At 41.0% G+C, this 24,509-nt stretch overlaps 1 protein-coding gene across 3 annotated transcripts in view; it reads right to left on the minus strand.

The window, feature by feature from the left end:
• Positions 1-5,858: 5,858 nt before the first annotated feature.
• PNKP (polynucleotide kinase 3'-phosphatase) overlaps positions 5,859-24,509 on the minus strand; it is a 28,870-nt gene continuing 10,219 nt past the window's right edge. For 2 of the 3 annotated variants that reach the window (XM_063437167.1, XM_063437166.1), the window contains exons 4-17: positions 21,954-22,502; positions 20,963-21,042; positions 20,764-20,821; positions 20,561-20,668; positions 19,239-19,310; positions 15,588-15,636; positions 15,422-15,492; positions 14,552-14,644; positions 14,154-14,247; positions 13,314-13,375; positions 12,121-12,230; positions 8,054-8,141; positions 7,907-7,968; positions 5,859-6,633 (exon numbers count right to left, since the gene is read on the minus strand). In XM_063437167.1, the coding sequence (XP_063293237.1) occupies positions 6,513-6,633; positions 7,907-7,968; positions 8,054-8,141; positions 12,121-12,230; positions 13,314-13,375; positions 14,154-14,247; positions 14,552-14,644; positions 15,422-15,492; positions 15,588-15,636; positions 19,239-19,310; positions 20,561-20,668; positions 20,764-20,821; positions 20,963-21,042; positions 21,954-22,502 (1,617 nt within the window). In that variant the 3' untranslated portion in view covers positions 5,859-6,512. Of the gene's footprint in view, positions 6,634-7,821; positions 7,969-8,053; positions 8,142-12,120; positions 12,231-13,313; positions 13,376-14,153; positions 14,248-14,551; positions 14,645-15,421; positions 15,493-15,587; positions 15,637-19,238; positions 19,311-20,560; positions 20,669-20,763; positions 20,822-20,962; positions 21,043-21,953; positions 22,503-24,509 lie in introns of those variants that run through there. The other variant, XM_063437168.1, reaches the window with a different exon arrangement.

A 24,509-nucleotide genomic window follows, 5' to 3' on the forward strand; every position in this document is an offset into this window, starting at 1 on the left:
CCGCTCACTGCTTCCACCATCCGATCTGCTCTGGGTCCTGGCTCCAGCCGCAACCGTCCCGCCTGCCGCCTCCCGGCGGGGCGCACACCGCGTGGTAGGCCTCGGCCTAGCTGCCGCCCGCGCCCGGCCAGCACCGCGTCGGACCGACGATGCCGGCCGCGGTACATCCACTCCGCTGGGGCCCGCTACCTCATCCAGGGCCCCAACAGACTCCGCTGACGGGCTCCTCCGTCTGCCGACTTCAGGCTCCATGCCCGGGCTCAGCCGCTGGGGCGGTCTCGCCCTCCTCATGGAACGCCGTGCAGCCGCCGCAGGGGTTGTAGGGGGGGGACCCTGAGCCCCCAGTTGCTCGTGAAGCCAGGCCAATCCTCTATCCCGCACAGCAGCTCTCACTCCCTCCAGGATTTCTTCCATTGATGCCATGATCTGCAAGACAAAAGAAAAAACCAACACAGACCTGCCAAAAACAATTACCAGGTAAGTGTCAGTTTAGTTAAAATGTCCCTTGGACATAAAATGGCCGCTTAATATACTCCTATAGTCCAACCCACGTTTACCAATAACCACACCCCTTTAACTGGTTACTCCCCTGCCTACTCCTGGCTCTGTCAAGGCCCACTCCCCTGACTGCGCTGTTCCATGGGCTACAGTGTGTTTACATTAAAAAACCTGCAGGGACAGGCTATAGACACCAGAACACTACATTAAAGGATCACTATAGTGTCAGGAAAACAAACCCGTTTCCTGACACTATGTCATCCTTGGGGGACCCTCATCTTCTGTGCTTCTTTTTCACCCCTTCCTCAGCCTCTCTGTGTGTCACACTACCCACATCCCTTAGTGAACTCTACCACTTCCCCTACTGTCCCTTAGTATTGCCCCCTTCCCTCCTGCCCCTTAGTGCTCTCCCCTTCCCACCTGTCCCTTAGTGATCTCCACTGCCCTCCTGTCCTTGGTGCTCTCCTATCCCTGAATGCTCCCCCTGACCCTTAGTGCTCTCCCCTGCAACCCTCCCCCCCCAGTAGTGCTCTCCCTCCCCCTGTCCCTTACACTCTCCCCATCTTTCCATAAGTGTTCTCTCCTCACCCCCTCCCATGTTTCCCTTAGTGGTTTGCCCCCCCCCCTCCCCCCCAATCTTTCCCATAGTGGTGTCTCTCCCCACCCCTTGTGTCCCTTATTGCCATCTCCCCTCCTTTCCCTGTTATGCCTCCTACCTCTTTGTAGCATTGAGAGAGCACGTCCTTTCAGTCTGGCCAGGTACAGGAAACAGAGCTCCTGTACCGCGGTCCACAAAGCCCGGCCACGCTACACTGAGTGATAGGTAGGAGGGAGCGCAATGCGCTTCCCTCCTACTGGGTCACTCAGATCTGTCGCCCCCCCAGGCCGGTGCGCCCTAGGTGACTGCTTAAGTCGCCTAAGGGCACGCCTGCCCTGAAAGTGTGAATAGGCCAAAATAATTAAAATAAAAAATGCTAAAAACTGTTAAAACTCCCCAAGGTAGCTATGTTCACAGTTTGGATATATTTCGCCCAACGTTCGAAGTTCACTTTTAATTCCTCTTCCTTCAAACGTTAGTGAATAACCCGGTCTCTGTTTAGTGAATCAGCCCCAACTAGAAAGAATATCAGTGTTTATGGTAACACACACATTAAGTGGTGAGGTGTGCTATATGATTCATCATTTGGAGACATACAGGTCACTCGGTGTAACAGAGTCACTATTCATTACGTAATCTGGCTTAGGTAATGTCTTCCTTCTTCCAGGTACAATACAGAGGAGTTCTATTCCTGACACCAACTTGGCTGCCGTGGTGAGGTAATGGGTCAAGTCACCAGCACTGTCACTCATTACGCCACAAGATGGAAATAAGAATAAAGACCAACTGAGTGCTTTTTTTAATTTAGCTTTAGGAAATCCATTCTGCATTAAAGAATATACTTCCAACCATGTGGTTTTCTATAGACAAAAATCATCAGTCATTTGGAAGAATTGAATGTAGTATTCAAATGGGAGTGGAATACTTCAATATGTTGTTTGTATGCGCCAGTTATAAGGTGGCATGCAATTGTTTTGAGAGGTGAAAGCTCCGCCTGCACGTCCTGTCAATCAGAGAGCCGGGATATACACTTCCCAGCCGTCACAACTCACACCTCTTTGGCGTGTGTGCTTGCTGAAGTTCAAAGAGCATATGTGTCTCTGTGATTGGTGCAGCTTGTGGCCCACTTTAATCACAGAGACATGTACACATGCTTGTTTCCAGGGAACAGCATCTGTAAGGTTCTCTCACGCCCGTATTTTTTGTGGGAGGATGACGGCAAGTTTAATTCCAAGCTCCCCAACTGACAGGGCTTCTACTCGGAGCGATGCCCTCTGCTTTAAACGCCTCTTTCGACAAAGCTGAAAAATATTTGAACTCTAAAAAAGCATGGATGTATCCTGGCACCATAACCACTTTAATAATATGAAGTGAGTTTGGTGCCTAGAGTATCCCTGTAAGGTGAAAGCAGGCAAAAATCTGATTCAGACGACAATCAGGTTTTATTCACTAAATTGTGAAGAAGTACAAAACAAAAGTGTTGCAAATTTCTGTTCAAATTAGCAGAGTTAGAAATATTATCCAACTCCGTTACGGTTTAAGACCACCTATTTTGGCATCAAATTTGCCATTAACCATTTAGTAAACACTGCTTAAACAAATTCACTAAAATGTGAATTGCCTGTGAATACCATATGAATTTCAAATTCAGAAATACAAAATAGCTCAACTGAAAACATAGCCACCTTGGGAGAACGTTTCCATTTTGGCTATATTGGGCTAAAATGATTATTGGCTGAATTCCTGAGAATTCACACTTCAGTTATTTTGAAATAGTGAAACAAAACAGACTTGAAAATTCCTAAATGAAATGGCCATACTTACACAAAATGTATATGTACAGTATGCATACCAGCTAGTTACATGCAAATTACCAGGGGATTACAGCAGTTTAGTAATTAAGCTAATTCTGAATATTTTTCCCGGGTTAGCGGGTGGAGTAAAATGCCTGTTAAACAAAAGTCCTATTAAAGTTTGCAATCTAGAACGCGGGCAACTAAGAGTTAAGTTATAAAACAAACACCTACCAGTTATACATTTTATAAAACCTGATATTGGCTAATATGCAGCTCTTTTCAATATATAAAAAGGCGTTTTTTTTTTTTAATGTATTGTTCCACTGTTCTCAAATTATACATTCTATATTGATTTCTATTAAAAAAAATAAAAAAATTGCCAGAATGAAACCTCGCATGGTTTGCAGGAGCGTATTGGGAGAGATTGCAAGGTACGTTGGTGCAAAAGCGTGCACAGACCTACATTGTGTGCATACCACAGGTCCGCATAAGTTTTGATTCTTGAAGCGTCTGTGTCACAAACTAACACTTTTTTTTCAGCCCCCCTCCAATTCTCTGCTTTCCAAATGCTTCATGTTTTTAAATGTTCCTTTTATCCCTTTTTAACTCACTTTTTCTTCCTTGAATGCTGCAACGGATCTCCTACCAGTCCGCTTCCATTTTCCAGAGCCTTGGAGTGACATGTAGTCATTGCCTTAGTTTGTCCATATGACGCCTATGCTGCCCATTCATGCCCAATACCCAGAGGCAAAGGCGACTGTATTGGACATGCACAATGCTCGGAGGGCTAGAAAGCATTGTGAGAATGGATAAGAGAAATGCGACAGGCATGTGAGTATTGTGGAAAAATTGGACTTGACAAAGGAAAATGGAGCCTGCCTTAACCCCTTAAGGACACATGACATGTGTGACATGTCATGATTCCCTTTTATTCCAGAAGTTTGGTCCTTAAGGGGTTAAAGAACCTACCTTTGGTCATCAAGTGAATGAAAAATACATAGCACAAAGAAGTCCCTACTCTGCTTTATGTATTTCACGAGACAAATATCAGAAATAAAAAAAGAAGATTGAGAGAGAGGAAGAGAAAAGGAATAGATCAAAGAAAGGTAAGAGCGGGGGACAGAGCCACTATAACGGGAAATGCAAGCTCCAGAGAACCGTTTTAATGCATATAGTTTATTGTCTACTTCGTAAAAAAAAATATGCATTTATACTAAGTGGCAAAATAAATTCATTTCTTACAACATACAACTATGATCGAGCTCCTTTTTGAATCAAAGCCAAATTCTGTACGCAAGTTCATCAGTGCAAGGGACCAGTCAAAACTGCACGTGTTCACCAATAATGCACATTGAGTGATCATACGGAACGTAGATACAATTAACACGCATGATTTGGCACAGGTTTTCCTTGCACTATAACCACTTCAAAAAAACTGAAGTAGTTTTATACTTCGTGATCCATAAACAAGGGCTTTGTTTTGATCCAAGCACTGCCACTTGTGGTGCCGTAGTGGATTTCATCTAAGTGAACAGGCTGAGCCGGTACCTCCCATATATTGTTTGTGAAGATGGATGCTCTGGACCATTCGCTAGCCAGTTTATTGCTCCTGACAAACTTAAGTGACAAGTGATCCTATTATAGCATTAAACTCTAGGCACCTACATATGCAAGGGGAAAGTGGGATTGCCTACAGTTAGTTATTCAGAGTAGGATATATATATTTTTTTAATCCTTTTGCTCTCTGTGACACACACATTTATTTTTTTTCTTCTTCTAATTTTGCTCTTTAAATCTACCCTTTCTAACCCTCTGTTCCAAATGAAAGTTTGTCCTTGTGCTATACACGATGCCCTGACTTTCTTGGGGTTCTTGCAGTTCATTTATTAACGTTCTACAACAGAATGCAGGCGACTAGGTTAAAACTCCCAGAACGTACATATGGAGTTGGGAGACAGCAACACATCAATAAGGCATGTACAGCAGAAGTCACTTACTTTGTGAGTATTAAATAACTGGTCGGCTGTGAAGGGAATTACCTATAAATTTATGCTCCCATTAATCATCATATGCTCTAATTGTTAAACCCATCCTTATCTTGATTTATAGATCGACTTGCAGTTATGGCAGGTGACAATGTGTCATTAAATGCTCTTTTTACCACATTATGATTGAAAGAGTCAAAATCACAAGAGGAGGAAATTTTCCAGTGTTTACTACTTGACTGCAGTTAGGGAACATATTTGAATGATCTGAACAGCTTGTGCCAAAATAAATGAGATCATTGGTTAGGATACAATGTCAAGAGGCTAGGTGTCATACAGTCTGCACAAACTCTGGCAAACAAAGTGTCAGCTGTGAACAGAATTAGTTTCATATTCAAAATGTTACACAATCTTTTTTTTCTCTTTTTTTTGTTTAGAGTATGTAAAAGTGCAAAAATATATATTTATATTTATAGAACAAAACAAAAAAACAAATCAGTGCATAGCACCCTCTTGTGGCCTGACGGCACATTACCACAGTAAACATTGCATCTGTGTGGCTATCCTTCAAATGTAACATACACTGTGTTTAAACTACACATTTAATCCATACCTGGATTACATATATAACCGTTTAATATTGATCTGCTAATCACCACCTTGGTGGTAATCCATAAATGTGAACTCAAATGAAACTAGGCTGGCAGAGATACTGTTCTGGAAGCTTTTGCTATGCCGATCTCAATGCCAAGTCCATTGTGTAAGCAGCTGAACTTGAAAAGAAGCTTGCCGCAATGTAGGACCTGCCAAATTCTAGGACCTGCAGAGCCGAGCTATCACTGTATCTGCAAAGTTACCTGACTACGTAACCCGCAAGCTAAAGCGAATGGTATATAACGGTACAGTTTATTAGGTGACAATGCAAAACAACAACCTAGTACTCAAAGAGTTAATAATTAAATTCCATGTCAGATGAAGATATAATAAAAAAAAAGGGGGCTTACATAAGGAAATTATGCAGACTCGGAAATGGAATCATGAATAAAGTTACTTAGTGTGCGACTCGGGACTTGCTTTACCCTTTGCCTTGAGTGAACACCAGAGCCCGGCAGCACAGATATACACTCACTGATAGGCATGCCAACATCACTGGTTTCTATAGGATCAATAAGTGCATATACAGCACACTGGTAAAGCTTCCAAGTGAAACCAAGTGTGCTGTCCAAATAATCTCAATGGGAGCAACAGCATTGGCTTGTGATGCAGCATATTGTATGAGGATTTTAGCAGAAGAGCGGTAGATTGGACCAAGAGAAAAGCTGTGAGTGGCATAAACTATTACCTTTTAACAGGATTTATTTCAACGGAAACGTGCGTTTTGGGAATGTATTAAAAAGATAAAATAAGTGTTTCAGCCTGGAGTGTCTCCTTAAATTATTTATAGAAGAATTGATATCACTACTATAGGAAGATTATATGTCTTGGAAAGACATTCTATTTATTAAAATAATTTTGTTTGTTTTTTGTCCTACTGCTGCGTGGATAGATTTGCCTTTGATTACTGTTCACATTTTAGCACAGTATTTCTGAGTGGCAACACAAACATTTTTGACATACATGGGGGGGTTTGAACTGTCAGCCCTCTGAGAATTGGCGATACAAAGATTCTTCCAACGCATCCTTAAAACGGGGCACAAAATTGATTTTCACAATTTCACTGAAGCCTTCACTCACAGAGGGTGCTACGAACTTACTCCTGCAAATAAAAAGGGGAGGGGGGGGAGGAAGGGGGAAATCACAGATATATAAATACAAAAATTAAAACAAAAAAACCTTTTAACAGTTTGATAAAAAGCATCATGAAAACGAGCACATTCTGCAATGATTTTGCAGGGCAGAAATATAAAGACACTCAGGATACCAAACGTGTACAATTGCTTCTGATTACTCATTATTTCTGCGTGCTTTATAAAAGACAGTCGTTTATTTTTTGTTAAATCTGCACCAAAATATAACTTACATACATCTTAACTTCCTGGTCAAAAAAGAACAAATAGAAAAACAGCAATTGTGCGTTAGATTACTGTTTAGAGATACTTCAGGATATAGTTATGCAAATTTACACTATTCTAAGCTTTGCTTTATTAGTGCAATCTGTATAGACAAAGTTTGAGGGACATGGAGGGACACCAGTGTAGGTTTTCTCTTACAGCATTCAGATGTCTTTCCCATAGCATAGAAGCAGATATAGCACCTTTGTCATTGACCGCAGGTGTGATAAATACAGCTGTCTAATACTCTGATTATAGGTGCTTATAAGAAACCTGGTGCGAAACCTGGTGCGATTTCCACTAGAATGTAACAATAATGTATACGTAAGGGGATCTGTTCAATATTAAACACTGATATTGCAGCCTGCCAAGAATCCTGGTATTGTAGTCGGTATGAGGACATTCCCCCTCTCTCATTTGGCTGCTAAAAGGCAACCATGCAGTTTAACATGAGGCTGCTATTAACAGTTCCTCTGCAAAGATGTAGAGAGACTGAATGTCACCTTGGCAGGAGGTGTTCTAAAAAATAATTTTTTTTTTATCAAAAAGCATTTTTTTTATGCTTGTTTGTAAAATATTAATTTAATCAAGATAAAGTACGATTATCAACTGAAGATCTAGCAGTATTTGAATCTACCAGCTAGGCACAGAAACTTTTTTTAGAATAGCATCAGAGAATTGTAGTGTCCCCCAGCTTGAGAACATGCAGATAGATCTAAGGTTTGTTTGATTATCTAATTAATCTACATTTGTAGTGGAAGAGCATGGGTTCCTAAGGGGTAACAGGTCAGCCAGCAACAATAATATTTTAAACTTTCTACTTCATGACTATTTAAAGCCACAAACTACCTCCTTAGAGCTACAACACTTATTGGCACCTTCTAGGCAACTGCATGTACTCTGTGTGTTTTGCCAGAGGCCCTTGAGTCCAGGAGCCACCCCCGCTTGGACTGACTTGATGACAAGCCGGGCACTTACTTGTAGCTGTTGATGACCATATCATTCACAGATACGTGTCCCTTCTGACTCATCTCTCGGAACTAAAAGAAGAACAGCATTATAGCAATCTAATTATGAGTTTTGAGTGGACGAGATATGATATCCATAATAAATGCCTTCTCTTACCCGGTTGTTGTGCTTCGCCTGCTCTACAGTGGCTGTTAACTCAAAACACCTCACCGGTACGCCAGCATTTTTCGCACAATTGATGTATCTTAGGGATCAAACATACGAGTGAGACTACAACTGTGTAAATAGTCATTAAGCAACTTTAAGAAATACAGTCATCACATTTTATCTTTTAGAAAGTGTGAGTGGTAAAGGTAGGCAAGGGATTTCTTAGAAAATTTCAATATACATGAATTAAAAAATGTAGGTGGTATATTATGACAAATATGTTAAAGGAACGCAATCCTCATTTTAAAATAATAATAATACAATAAGTATAAAACCCAACACAATATGAACACCAAGACAGGTGCGCTGCACACACCACCATTTCCTTCATACTATATACAATTATCACAATAACCACAAAGTGCTTATAAAGGGCAAAATATTTGCGAATTGCTCATTTAAATAAACGGTCACTTTCATTTCAGATTCAATAGTCATTTAAGAACTGAAGAACTATTAATGATTCTGAATAACTCTTGAAATATTCTCCACCAGTCATCTACCATCTGATATTATCTCGCTACAATAAGTGCAACAACATGCTCATTCAGTTGCAAAGCATTGTAGGAGGGGTAAGAAAAAAACAAAAACCTGGTGGGGTTTTTTTCCCCCCCTATCAAATGGATACTAAAACGAGCACTGACAGATTCTGGGTCGTTCTTTATCTACATGCGGCTATTTATCTGACCCTTGGTTGTGTAAGTGTGGGTTCACTTACACTTAAAAAAAAATGTGGCATCATTTATTTGGATTTAGCCCTACTGCTATTCCTGCAAAAAATTGACTTAACTTATTCCTCTAGTAGAGACGGCCTCCGTATTGCAGCTCCCATCATCTACCTTACCTATCAGTGAGGATTTCTCAGGCAAATCCAGTGCTCATTGAGATGTATTGGGACGTAATTTAGAAAATTGGGCAGACTAGATGGGCCGAATGGTTCTTATCTGCCGTCACATTCTATGTTTCTATGTAAGAGGAATGCATGGTTGCCCAGCGCCAATAAAATGCTTTCCGTAGAGAAGTATTGAAACCAATGTATCTCCATGAAAAGCACTGCCTTCTGCTTTGAGCACAATTGACACTATCATGAAAAAAGACACAGAGTACACTCTGCCAATTCCTATATCACTGCAGCAGCTTTGCAGGTTGGAGTGCTTCTTTACCAGATCCAGTTGGAGTAAGGTTTGCTTTTCTCCTATTTCTACAATTCAACACTTAGCACAAATCTTGTTTGATTAAATGAAACATATTGGCTCTCTGTCTGGATTCTGGCGTTTTGTGAATAAATTTGACATATGATTCTATATATGTCTTTTAAAGGGCACCTGTCATGCGCCAACCAAATTACGCTCAGTAGATTGAGCATACGATTGTATCTATAAATTATGCTAGCAGTTTTCATAGCAAAAGTACAGATTAGGAGAAAAAAATAAAAAAAATAAAGAGAAAAGGCTTTTCCCTCAGCTGCCAAGCAGAAGACCTCACACAGGAGGTCCCTCTGCTCTCCACCCATAGCAACAGCACGTCGTTGCCATGGAATATAGGAATGGAGTGAGGTCACATCTCTCCGTTCCGACGTCTGCACGCTGGAAATGAAGCCAGCGTCACTGACGATATTTGCCCTGCTTGGGGATGCGTCCTAAGAAGGGCAAATTAAGCAAGAACAGATTTGGAACAGAGAACAGCCAACGGGTGGATGTTACAAGAAAAGTAACGCCCACGGCGCGGTGCTGGAACGGGGGGAAAGTGGGTAAATCTTTATACACTGCTCAAAAATATAAAGGGAACACAAAAATAACATCCTAGATCTGAATTAATTAAATATTCTTCTGAAATACTTTGTTCTTTACATTGTTGAAAGTGCTGACAACAAAATCACAAAAATTAAAAAATGGAAATCAGATTTTTCAACCCATGGAGGTCTGGATTTGGAGTCACACTCAAAATTAGAGTGGAAAAACACACTACAGGCTGGTCCAACTTTGATGTAATGTCCTTAAAACAAGTCAAAATGAGGCTCAGTAGTGTGTGTGGCCTCCATGTGCCTGTATGACCTCCCTACAACGCCTGTGCATGCTCCTGATGAGGTGGCGGATGGTCTCCTGTGGAATCTCCTCCCAGACCTGGACTAAAGCATCTGCTAACTCCTGGACAGTCTGTGGTGCAATGTGACGTTGGTGGATGGACTGAGACATGATGTCCCAGATGTGCTCAATTGGATTCAGGTCTGGGGAACAGGCGGGCCAGTCCATAGCGTCAATGCCTTCGTCTTGCAGGAACTGCTGACCCACTCCAGCCACATGAGGTCTAGCATTGTCTTGCATTAGCAGGAACCCAGGGCCAACCGCACCAGCATATGGTCTCACAAGGGATCTGAGGATCTCATCTTGGTACCTAATGGCAGTCAGGCTACATCTGGTGAGCACATGGAGGGCTGTGCGGCCCCCCCAAAGAAATGCCACCCCACACCATTACTGACCCACTGCCAAACCGGTCATGCTGGAGGATGTTGCAGGCAGCAGAACATTCTCCACGGTGTCTCCAGACTCTGTCACGTCTGTCACATGTGCTCAGTGTGAACCTGCTTTCATCTGTGAAGAGCAAAGGGCGCCAGTGGCGAATTTGACCAATCTTGGTGTTCTCTGGCAAATGCCAAACGTCCTGCACAGTGTTGGGCTGTAAGCACAACCCCCACCTGTGGATGTCGGGCCCTCATACCACCCTCATGGAGTCTGTTTCTGACCGTTTGAGCAGACACATGCACATTTGTGGCCTGCTGGAAGTCATTTTGCAGGGCTCTGGCAGTGCTCCTCCCGTTCCTCCTTGCACAAAGGCAGAGGTAGCGGTCCTGCTGCTGGGTTGTTGCCCTCCTACGGCCTCCTCCACGTCTCCTGATGTACTGGTCTGTTTCCTGGTAGCGCCTCCATGCTCTGGACACTGCGCTGACAGACACAGCAAACCTTCTTGCCACAGCTCGCATTGATGTGCCATACTGGATGAGCTGCACTACCTGAGCCACTTGTGTGGGTTGTAGACTCCGTCTCATGCTACCACTAGAGTGAAAGCACCGCCAGCATTCAAAAGTGACCAAAACATCAGCCAGGAAACATAGGAACTGAGAAGTGGTCTGTGGTCACCACCTGCAGAACCACTCCTTTATTGGGGGTGTCTTGCTAATTGCCTATAATTTCCACCTGTTGTCTATCCCATTTGCACAACAGCATGTGAAATTGATTGTCACTCAGTGTTTGATTTCACAGAAGTGTGATTGACTTGGAGTTACAATTTGTTGTTTAAGTGTTCCCTTTATTTTTTTGAGCAGTGTATTCAATGTATATGGTACGTTTGCAGGGAAGTTTGGTTTTCCCATAACAGGTTCACTTTAAAATGGCTAAAACCTAAGTCTTCTAAATTTAATTTGAATAGAAAATAAAAAATGGGAGTGAGGAAACACAAAAAAAGAGCTATTGCTGAATATCATTTGACTCTCTATAACTCAGTCCTAAGAAGGCAAGTATGTCTAGATATAGCTGCTATTAGTTTCTCTGCACACATTAAATTATATATTTAATGGCGTTTAGCCAGACGCCATTCAACTCTATCAACAATCACTGTAAAAGCAAACCAGAAGACATCAGTCTCACTTAGTTTTCTGCCTTTTTCATTATTTTTCTCCCAAGGAATAGAAATATTTTTCACTCATCCTTGACTGCGTGTCATTTTCAGTGACTGACTGTGTAGTGATACGCTATGACATCATGAGGGTTATTCAATAATTCCTAAACTGCTCAAAATTCCTCTGAGAATTGTCCATAGAATGCCACAACAACTGAGCTGAAGGCATTTTCCAATTTGACTAATTTTGCCTGAAATTTGCACTTGCAGACAATACACAGTTCAGAGAATCACTATTAATGAGATCAGCACTGCAGTTGGGTAGGGTAGTAGGGTAAAAAGTGGGAAGTTGAAGTATTGGGGCCCCTACAAAATCAGTCGTAGCACAACAACATTACTACCTGCTACGAGACTCCAGGTCAGGATTTGTGTTATCAACGACTACGCTCTTTCCATTTCTCAAAGCCTCTTCACAGCCGGCCACACATTTTTGCCAAGTCCCAAGTGTATCCTGTTGAATAGTTTTGTTGCGCATTCAATATAGAAAAAATGGTCTGCACCACCACCCAGTTATTTTTCCCTTAAACAATTTAAAAAGAACAATTTAACCCCTTAAGCTTACTTTGTTTGTTTTTCACTTAATACCATAGCAAAGTAATCTAAATCCTTAATTTTAAACCAAACCCCATCCCGAAACTAACCCTAAATCTAATAATAAACATAACCTTAAAGGAACATTATAGGGTTAGGAACACAAACATGTGTTAAAACCACCATCTAGCCCCCTTGCCTCCATAAATATAGTAACATCTTACCTTTATTCCAGTCTAATAGTTATATTCCAGATAATAGTATTCCACCCTGGCCAATCAGCATCTCCTCATAGAGATGAATTGAATCAATGTGTCTCTATGAGGAAAGTTCAGTGTCTACATGCAGAGGTTGGAGACACTGAATGTCAGTGCTACACAATGTGCAGCACTGACCCAGAAAGCACCTAGTATCCATTTACATTAAAAAGCCTTTTACTGCACTGCATAATGGCATAGACAGTCATGTGGTTAACATATGCATTGTTCCACTTGGAATTTATCTTCCGCATGTCACCCTGTCCTACCTGTTTTTTTGATTGTGGACGTAACATTTCTTATGTTCCTGGGAGAAGATGTTTCATCTTCATAACAGGCAACATTCATGAAACTGTCCACACTCAATATTATCACAAATAGTGCCCCCTTCTGGCCAGCTAGCAACACAATGTTCTATAGCCCTAATCTCCTTACAATGCTGTTTTAGACCACAAGAGTAGAATGAAAATAGCAAGGAATTGGCTTTTTTCTTCAAGAACAAAGAACGGTTTTACAACTGGTTCCTATGGGTGGAAAAAAACAGAATATAATTCTGAACGATGGAAAAACAAAACCAGACATCTAACCCTGCAATGTAATTATTGCAGTTTATCAAATGAGCGGAAGTGGTCTGGGTCTATGGTGTCCCTTTAACAGCAGAATATTTGATTTATGCACATTTATACTCAAACAAACATGGCTCGGTTTTCGCTCAATAGGTAGAATAATGCTCGATACGGACTTACCCTGTTGACACAAACGTAACCCTTTGGAACAAGGTAATCTTTTACAAATTTGGACTTTCCAGCTGTAAAAACAAAGAAGACGCTTTAAATAGAGCCTACTCCAGTGATTATTTATCTTGCTATGACACAAATGGACCTGCCAAGTAGACAATTTTTCAATATTTTGATTAACACAAGCTGTCATTTCGGTTTATTTATTTTCGCTTCAACGTTTGAAAAGTTACATAAAAGCAAATGTCTCTCTACATCTAGGAAGGTGAATTCGGAAAAATCTACCTTTTACCTTAACTTTTGTCTGCCTCCTCGCAGCCCATAGTAAGACACCAGTGCCAGTGGAATTCAGGAATAATTCATTGAGCACTGGTCTGCACCTCTCCTCTGAGCAAGGCACATCAGACATCAGCTTTCAGTGCTCCTCTAAGACAGACTGCCTCTAGCAGTAGTTACCAACCCAGTTCTCCAACGGACAGCCGTTCAAAGTCTAAGCATCAAAACTGCTTTATTAAGCTAAAGTAGTTTTGGTGACTATAGTGTCCCTTTAAATCATCAAGGGAGAGAGCTCTGTAGCTGAAAATGCTGACTCACAACCCTGATGTCCATTGACTAGGCACCCAGACATTCTAGAGTGAGGAAGAAACAAGTCTTCTGTGGGATGCCCATAGGTCTGATAATAAGCCATCTTATTAAGTGTGAGGTGGTTCATTTTACTTAAATATGAAGAGCAGCAGAATATGTTCTTAAATATTCGGCCACCATATTACTTTTTTATGAGAGTATCAAAGTTCATCCAGCCATTGCTAAAAAAAAAAAAAAATAAAAAATAAAAAAAAATTGATTTACCTGCAGGAAAACCAACTGTGACTACCACTTCTGTAGATGGGGAAACCAGACTAGCAGCTGGATCGTGCAGTGGTGCATTTGGATCTAAAGTCCTCTGAAAGAAATAACACAAGAGATTAATGTGTCAAAGTGACTCCTTCACCAGCAACCAACTGGACATTAATGAATAGAATCCCATTCATTACATGTATTTTTCAAAATAAAAATTTACTCCATAACGTTTTACCCAACCTCATGTATATTCTAGATATGATTACTAGCCTGTAGAAGAACACATGGACACTGATGTAATGACTGCAAACGTGCTAAGATGTAAGCTTATATCCTGCTGTCGAAAGGTACAGGAAGTTTCATTATGGCATGAAAGGGTTTCTGCAAAATAAGTCACATTTACTTACCGGATCAAAATTAGGTAACTGAAACGGAGCAGTCTTCCAGCCCAAGAAAAACTCTTCTGGTGTTGAGAACTTTAATCCAATATTCAATGCAAACTGCAAAAAAATGATGAAAGGCAATCTGTAATAAACAACTAAAGGGACAGCCAAACCTATAATTTACCATAGATACGTGAGCCAAAACAAAATGCTGATCTAGGTACTATGCCGTGTTTATTCATTCATGTGACACAAGAGGGCAGTGATACGTTGAATTATATTTGTTTCCATGGTAGCAGATAAAGCTCATAGAACATTTGAGGAAATAATTAAAATATCCGATGAGTTTTTTTGTTTTGCATTAAGAGACACTAAACACTACAGCTCAGTATAGTGGTTATAGTGGTTCAGAGATTGGCTACTAAACTGGTTCATGGATTGCAGGATAAAACTTACCAGGAAAGGAACTTAACATGTATAGCTTGGAGGAAAGACGAGACAGGGGGGATATGATAGAAACATTTAAATACATGAAGGGAATCAAAAAGAATGAAAACTACCACAACAAAAGGACATAACACTATAGAGCCTATGGTTCAATCACCTCCCTTGCACCCCCACCCACCCACCTTTAGTCAATTACCCAATTCCAGCACCGAAGTCACTCTGTGCTGGTCTGTTAGCAAGCAGGAAGTACCTCTGACAGCCACTAGAGGCAGTCTTAGTCATTCGGATGCATTCTTCTCATAAACTGCATTGATTTACATTGCATGACTAAGTGGGACCGGGACACTGCACCCAGACCACTTCAATGAGCTGGAGTGGTCTGGGTGCCTATAGTGTCCCTTTCAATAAACATCAGGTAACAATTGATGGTAATCTGTAATGGCATACCAGACGGTCGCTGCAGGAGAAATCTTTCTTTTTGCGGTCAGGAGCCCAGTTTGCAGGACGTCCAGCAGCATCTGAAAGAGCAATAATTAGAGATATGGTTTCCATTAAAAAAAAGGAAAAAAAAAATAAAGTAAAATAAACCCAACACTGACAGAAAGCACCTTACCTCCCACATAAAGACAGTCTTCCTTCTGTACAGGGATCCCATCATTACCCTGTGGGAGAGAAGTGGGAGGGAAAAAAATAAATAAAATAAGAATGTTACCAATAAAACCAAAGATACACCATACAATCCTAAAATGATAGTGTGCCTGTCCTGTTTCTAGTCCTTCAATCAATTAAACAAATATTTTATTTAGGGGCACACAGCAGCAGTAACACAGTTTCATCCAGTTCCTTGGTCTTTATCAAGAGATACATAAACAATACGAGATTGGACAATATGTTGTCGCGGCTGATTTCTGTCTCTAAATAAATAATGCTTACAAGGACTAAAAGGAGTGCTGAATCATTGTTTAATTTCTATATTTACTGGATTGGAGATCCGGGTCCTGGGAGCCCCCCCGGCTATCAGGTATCAGAGTGCTCAACACTTTTGATAGGATTGCCATACTTTAACATAACTGCTCTTTGTTTATAGGAATAAATTATCTATACCCCACACTACACAAATGTATGGATCATTTCCTGTTTAAAATTTTAGATGATGGGTTAAGCTGTTGGTAAAAAAATTCTAAACTAGATATAAGAACCGAGCTTGCAATGGGATTGTAGAGGCTGACATTTTTTTGTAAGTGGTCTGACCCTGAATGGGATGCGGTGGGTGCTGCAGTTTCGGTTTACATACTGTTATATTTCTGACCGTGCATATCCAGAATGCGTTCTTGAGCATTTGTTTGCCAAAAATATAACTATTTGCCAAAGAGTGCATTTCAGGAACCAATGAGGGCAGGGCAGCAGGATGCTTTAAAATGTTTTAAGTTTAAATTGACATACATTTTTTTAAAGATCTTTTAAATGGGGAGCTTTTTGGGGAAGGACCCTCTTCACGCACTTTTCCCATAAACCATACATGTTTTGTTAAAAGTAAATCTTTGTCCTACTTCCTATTATACAGTGCTTCAGAATATGTCGGTGATATAAAATGAACTGTACTTTAGGTAATTATATAGAGCCATGTCTTAATTGTTCTGTGATCAGTTGCTTTCCAGCATTCTGTGTATGTCATGTTCTCAAACCCATGACCCTAAGCAAACAGTTATAATAATTAATGTTTTGCACCATAAGCAGATGTGTCTAACTAAAAAACATTTTCTAAATATTTAAATGATGTTCAAGAGCCCAACTCAAAGAGTCATCTTTTAAAAATAAACTAAACTCCGATTTTTCCTATAGATATCAGTGAAGTTTGTTTCACTTTCTAGTCTATGTTCTAAGCAGTGTTCCAATTGTAGATCACTGATCTTCTGTCACTCCCCACATTATTTTATTATTTATATAGCGCCATCATATTCCGTAGCGCTGTACAATAGGATCACATGTCAACAGTTTAATAAACATGTGGAATTCTCCAGTTCAGTCCTGTATATGTGTCAAACAACGGCATTACTGCAGAACCAGGTATTTAGCAGAAATAATGGAAAATGAATCAAAAACCGGATTTGTTTTATCTGTACAACAGATTGACCATACAGCTTGATCTATGGTTAATGTCACAGACTTTCACAACCTCTTTAATAAAATAGGACCTGCATTCATTTGCCATTGTGAAAAATACTTTTTGTTAAAGTCACTGCGATAAGCATAAATTATCATGCCGCATTGAGTAACAACACACAGGAGCTGGTACCCGTTCATAGGGAGTATTACAATAAAGAAAGTCATAGGAAAGCAGAGAAACAGCAATCCTGTGCCTGTAACATGCGTTTGTGAACAAAATAGCCTTTATTATGGTTTCATATACACAACACGCAGAATATAAGTACCGTATATACTCGAGTATAAGCAGAGTTTTTCAGCACATTTGTTGTGCTGAAAAACCCCAACTCGGCTTATACTCGAGTCACTGTCTGTATTATGGCAATTTACATTGCCACAATACAGACAATGGGGCTGTGTGCGGTTACTTACCTCTCCTGCAGCTCCTGTCAGCTCTCTCCTCCTCCGCGGCGGTCCGTTCAGAACCTCTGTCAGCTCCCAGTGTAAGTCTCGCGAGAGCAGCGGGGTCATAGTGCGGCTCTCGCGAGACTTACAGTGTGAGCTGACAGAAGAGCTGCACGGACCGGCGCGGAGGAGAAGGGAGCTGACAGGAGCTGCAGGAGAGGTAAGAGCTCTCTGCCAGCCCCCCCACCCCCACCCCACCCCACTGAACTGCCAATACCACTGGACCACCAGGGAAGGAGAGCCCCCCTCCCTGCCATGTATCAAGCAGGGAGGGGGGACGAACAAAAAAAAAAAATTATAATAATAATAAAAAATAATAAAAATAAATAAATAATAATATAACAAAAACAAAATTAAAATAATAATAATAAAAAAACATTAAAAATGCCCACCCCCCCACCAAGGCTCTGTATCACACTCTGCACTCATACACACACACACTGCATTCATACACACACATACTGCACTCACACACACACACTGCATTCATTATATACACACTCTGCATTCATTATATACACACACTGTAAATAAATATTAAATTAATATAATTTTTTTAGGATCTAATTTTATTTAGAAATTTACCAGTAGCTGCTGCATTTCCCACCCTAGTCTTATACTCGAGTCAATAAGTTTTCCCAGTTTTTTGGGGTAAAATTAGGGGCCTCGGCTTATATTCGGGTCGGCTTATACTCGAGTATATACGGTAACATTTCTTTTGTGTGCGTTTATATTTCCCCTGTATTTTGCTCCTAATTGTCATTTTGTACTGAATGTACACTATGTATAAGGAACAATAACGTTTATTTTATTTATATAAATGAGTTGTAGCACAAATTTACATCATGGGATGTCTCTTTCGCATCAGCAGACAATCAATGGCACTTTGCTACTTGTCCAGCTTTGGTTTTCCAGTCTTTGAAGTTAGACTGAACTGCTGGACTTCACCTTCACCAGGAAAGGTGAAAAGAAATGCATCAATTCACAAAATAAAGGGAAAAATTAACCTTTATTCAAATATAGTTAACATCATGGCCGAGGCATACAGAGGGAAGTCCTGGATCAATTCTGGCACTTCTCTGAGGTAGTGCCAGAGTAGGCACAAAAATGCATCAGACGATTTGAAGTAGTGCCCGAGTAGGCACAAAATGCGTCAGAACTGATCTGAAGTAGTGCCTGAGTAGGCACAAAATGTGTCAGAATTGATCCAGTACTTCCCTCTGTATATCCCCCAGCTGTAAAGTATTTGAGTAAAGATTAAATGTCCCCCTTTTTGAGGAGTTTCTTCTCTTCTTTCTGGTGGAGGAAATCCATCAGTTCAGCCTAACTGCATGCTCTAAGCAGTCACAGAACCTGCGTGCACCTCTCCCAGGATAAAGGTATACAAGAAAAAGAGAATATTTTCTTTATCTATTATAGATAAATAAGTAGTGGTATTGATTGGAGATGTATCACTACTAAAAAAAAAAAAAAAAAATAAGATGTTTTAGCCCTAAGACAGATAGAGAAAGAGATAAGTGGTAGTGAGTGATCAATCTTTTTCTCAGGATAAAGGTACACTTACACTCCTGTGCTCTAACATTTAGTGGGAGTTTTTATTTGGGTCCAGCAATCGATTTTACATCATCTGTTTTGTCTTGAAATAAACACTCACCTTTTCACACAGGTAATCCCACATTCCAGTCACAGGTTTACGGTACATTCCCATACCTGTTGCAACAAAGATCTGGAATTAAATGGAAAATGCAGCTTGTCATGTGAATACATACAGGATCAATGGTATTAGATGATAAATAGAATTACTTTTCTGATAAAGAAACAGTAATTTTTGAGTTGGTGACAGTTCAATTACCCTTCCCCACAGTAATCATTATGGCAACAACATTTAAAAATACTTACCTCTTTATCACATCCAGGTACTTGTCAACAGCTTTCCTTGATAGCTCAAGAGCACATGTGTGGTCAGGCATATTCCGTCTATGATGCCATGAGTGGAAAGATGCAGCCATATTTACAGAGTTGAACATATATGCACATGCAATGTGAAAGGCATTAAGGATTAGTAGAAGATTTAATGCTTTGGCAGCTTTGCATATGGCTGAAATTATAATTTAATCATTTAAAAAAATGTAGCAAAAGATCCCTCAGCCTTTCAACATCTCTAAACGAGAGAGTGCGTTGCATAAGCACAAATGTGCGTTCCTCGACATGTGAAAGGGGTTGTGTGCAATGTTTGCCCAACACTGGGAGTAGGTTGTCAAACAGATAGCAGTGACTATTACTTTATTTAGCAGTCCATTCAAACTTTATGTTTAAAGGGACACTGTAGGCACTATACCCGTTTCACCTTATTGAACTGGTTATAGAGCCTGCAGTCCCCTGTCAATGTCCTTCCATTCAGTGTTAAACAATTCTCAGACAGTTTTTACTAGAAAGTGGTTAATGGCCACTCACAACCTGGCCCCTACTTGTAGACTGGCTAAGGCAGACATTCTAGCCATACCGATTCATCCCACCACGAGTGCTGTCATAGACTGAAAGCAGTCAGCTGCATCTTCGTTAGCCCATTCCGGCTTCTGTAGCCCAAGCAGTACAAAGGGGACAGACCGCAAGGGATTCTCGCTTAGGATTAAAACATTAAACATTGTTTAACACTGAGTGGGAGGAGGGCACCAGAGGACTCTAGACACTACAACTACTTCAATGAGATGAAGCAGTTATAGTGCCTACAGTGTCCCTTAAAAAGAACTACTATTACGGGCTTAACTACATATCCATAATGTCCATTACATGATATGGCAAAGAAGTTTATTGTATAATACCCATCACTTTAAGGCATTATCTATATAATTCATTGAAACAAATCTGGGCTCATTTCTAGAGTGGAGGGTCTTGCTGATTTCATAAAAACTGCATTAATTTATAGTAATTTACAAAAATCAAAATTCTGAAATGTGAAGAACAGTCTGTACATACCTGTACAGGAATTCCCAATTTATCTAAAATTGCTTCAGCTTTGGCTTTAAAAACTTCGGGGCGCAGTTTACCACGGCTAATTCCCATCTGATTAGTAATGAAGACCACCTAAGGACAACAAAGAAGAGGCTAAATTACTGAGAAGTAAATAGAACCGCAGAGTTACGTTTGGACGAACAGGAATGAGAAGCTAGGAGACACACCTTATACCCTTCAACCAGAAGCTCTTTCAATTTTCTTGGCACCTCTGGATATAAAATTCTGTTTGATCAAAAGAGAACGCCACATTAAAAAAAAATTTTAATTCTTCACTGACGAATGCACACATACCTGTCTAAATGTGTGTGCAGATTGTTAATCTGTTTAGTGTTTTTTTATGAACTTCAAGAAAGATCTTCTTACCTCCAATCATCAGGGCTGGTGGGGAAGACTTTTCCTGACTTGGTAGTAATTATTGTTCCATCAATGTCAAACCCCGCAATCTGCAGGACAAAAAAAAAAATAGATCATTTCGTTCTAGGAGTACAGCCGAAATTAAATGTGGTAGGCAAGTATTTCAACAGCCAGTAGTCCAAGTAAGGTACTAAAAAGAAATTCTTAGTTATTCAAATTTACTAATTGCTTTTAGGCAATGAATGAACCTGTATCTGGTACGAGAAAGACAAAAAAATATCAGGTGTTTGCTTATGACAAAGTTTGATCACAGAACAGAAAAGCAACAATGTTGAACGGGAATCAGATACAATGAGGTATTTATTTATTTAAAGTGGCAGTAACAGAAAAGCGTGCCAAAGTTGTAACAGCAGAGAATTTACCATGAAAACAAAAATCACAAGGAATGCTCAATTTGCTTCCACGGTGATTGTTGCACTTTTAGAACTCTGTCCCACTTTTTTTTGATAGGGACAATTTTTATAAATCTAACCCAATAGGAATGATTATAGTTAGACCTTGGGGTTTATGTACTAACATTTACAAGTTATCACTATTTGCCTTTAAAACCTCACGAGCTTTGGTAGAAAGTGGAGCACCACGTTTTTTTACTTCTGAACAACTAGATTCTTAACTCATGCCAACACACAATTTTTTTTTTTTTTTTTTTTTTTAAGTGTGACTAAGGAATAAATGGATAAACCATGGGCTATCTATCTTTATTAAATATTTCTGTGGCCTCTTCTACAGTTTTCTATAACACGTCTAATTATTATTATATTGGTATTTATATAGCGCCAACGATATTATAAGAGGAAGAGATTTAACAATAATTGAGATACTTACAAACTGTTACAGGAACAAGTCTAATACACTAGATATAATATACCGCCTATTATATTTAAAAAGAGATACAAATCTATTTCACTGCAGTTTTAAAGAGAAGCTGACTATCTGGTACCTTGGAAGAGGCCTGAACACCTTTCTTGCTAAACACCAGAAGTTTTCCGTGTTCCTCCCAGGAATCCTTGCTGCATGGATTTCCTCTCGATACTTCAGACGATGTCTGGCTCGTACTTATTTTTGTCGTATTGGCCTTGGCAGCAGTCTCCTGCAGGTCTTTCAGTTTCTTAGCAATCTCCTCTTCATCGGCTGAATCTTCTTGCTTTTCTGTAGCCTCTGAAGCATTTTCTTGATACTTTGGCTTCTTGCTGACAGGTTTGGAGTTTTCTTCACCTCGAGGACGCCTTTTTTGACTTTCAGATGCAGAGGCACCAAAGAAATCTACTATTGTCTTCCTTGGAGATCCAGTATGAGCTGGAGGCTTGGGAACCTTAGCAGGTGCTCTGGATTTCCTAGAGGTAGTTGGTTCCTTGGTATTGTCTTCTTCAAAGACCATGGTGTAAGGGTGAAGGGAATTTACCATGAGAAGAACCTGATCTTCTTTCATCAACGCACTCTCCCCCTTCTTCAGCCTTACCTCTCCAACCATTGTTGGGTTTCCTGCAAGCTACAAGGAGAGATATACATCAGCTGCTAAAAGTATACCTCCTGCAGATGTTACAATACAGGGCTACCTACATATAAAGCACCTGATTGGTGAGTGATAGCACTGCTTGGTTTTTAATATTGGAACTTTAAAAAAAAAATCTTTTAGCTGTTTTTGGGAACGATTGAGGCTCTTGTAGACTATAAGGGTTATTCACTTAAAGGAGCACTATAGTGCCAGGAAAACAAACTCATCTTCCTGGCACTATACAGTTATTGGGTTCCTCCCCTCCCTCAGGGCCCCCCTCCTGCTGGGCTGAATGGGTTTAGACCCCTGCAGCCACTTACCTTAATCCAGTGCCGATTACCTTTCCTGCCCCTGCCGACGTCGGCTCCGAATGCGCATGTGCGGCCAGAGTCGCGCGCGCATTCAAACCGCCCATAGGAAAGCATTACTCAATGCTTTCCTATGGACGTCAGCTTGTCCTCAATGTGATTTTCCCCATTGAGGATCGCAGAACGGGGCTGTAGTGGCTGTCAGGGAGACAGCCACTAGACGCTGGGTTAACCCTCAATGTAAGCATAGCAGTTTCTCTAAAACTGCTATGTTTACAGCTGATTGGTTAAAACTAGTGGGACCAGTGCGTGTGTGTCAGAGAGTGTGTGTGTGTGTGTGTGTGTCAGTGAGTGTGTGTGTGTGTCAGAGAGTGTGTGTGTGTGTCAGAGAGTGTGTGTGTGTGTGTGTGTGTCAGAGAGTGTGTGTGTGTGTGTCAGAGTGTGTGTGTGTCTGTCAGAGAGTGTGTGTGTCTGTCAGAGAGTGTGTGTGTCTGTCAGAGAGTGTGTGTGTCTGTCAGAGAGTGTGTGTGTCTGTCAGTGAGTGTGTGTGTCTGTCAGTGAGTGTGTGTGTCTGTCAGTGAGTGTGTGTGTCTGTCAGTGAGTGTGTGTGTCTGTCAGTGAGTGTGTGTGTCTGTCAGTGAGTGTGTGTGTCTGTCAGTGAGTGTGTGTGTCTGTCAGTGAGTGTGTGTCTGTCAGTGAGTGTGTGTCTGTCAGTGAGTGTGTGTCTGTCAGTGAGTGTGTGTCTGTCAGTGAGTGTGTGTGTCAGTGAGTGTGTGTGTCAGTGAGTGTGTGTCTGTCAGTGAGTGTGTGTCTGTCAGTAAGTGTGTGTCTGTCAGTGTGTGTGTGTGTCTGTCAGTGTGTGTGTGTGTGTGTCTAACAGTGAGTATGTGTGTGTGTCTAACAGTGAGTATGTGTGTGTGTGTCTAACAGTGAGTATGTGTGTGTGTGTCTAACAGTGAGTATGTGTGTGTGTCAGTGTGTGTGTGTCAGTGAGTGTGTGTGTGTGTGTGTGTGTGTCAGTGAGTGTGTGTTTGTGTCAGTGAGTGTGTGTGTCAGTAAGTGTGTGTGTCAGTAAGTGTGTGTGTCTAACAGTGAGTATGTGTGTGTGTCTAACAGTGAGTATGTGTGTGTCTAACAGTGAGTATGTGTGTGTGTCAGTGTACGTCTGTCAGTGAGTGTGTGTGTGTCAGTGAGTGTGTGTGTGTGTGTGTCTGTCAGTGAGTGTGTGTGTGTCTGTCAGTGAGTGTGTGTGTGTGTCTGTCAGTGAGTGTGTGTGTGTGTCAGTGAGTGTGTGTGTGTGTGTGTGTCAGAGAGTGTGTGTGTGTGTCAGAGAGTGTGTGTGTGTGTCAGAGAGTGTGTGTGTCAGAGAGTGTGTGTGTCAGAGAGTGTGTGTGTCAGAGAGTGTGTGTGTCAGAGAGTGTGTGTGTCTGTCAGTGAGTGTGTGTGTGTCAGTGAGTGTGTGTGTGTCAGTGAGTGTGTGTGTCTGTCAGTGAGTGTGTGTCTGTCAGTGAGTGTGTGTCTGTCAGTGAGTGTGTGTCTGTCAGTGAGTGTGTGTCTGTCAGTGAGTGTGTGTCTGTCAGTGAGTGTGTGTCTGTCAGTGAGTGTGTGTCAGTGAGTGTGTGTCTGTCAGTAAGTGTGTGTCTGTCAGTAAGTGTGTGTCTGTCAGTGTGTGTGTGTCTGTCAGTGTGTGTGT

The sequence above is a fragment of the Pelobates fuscus genome, chromosome 11 (assembly GCF_036172605.1).
Source record: "Pelobates fuscus isolate aPelFus1 chromosome 11, aPelFus1.pri, whole genome shotgun sequence".
NCBI lineage: Eukaryota > Metazoa > Chordata > Amphibia > Anura > Pelobatidae > Pelobates > Pelobates fuscus.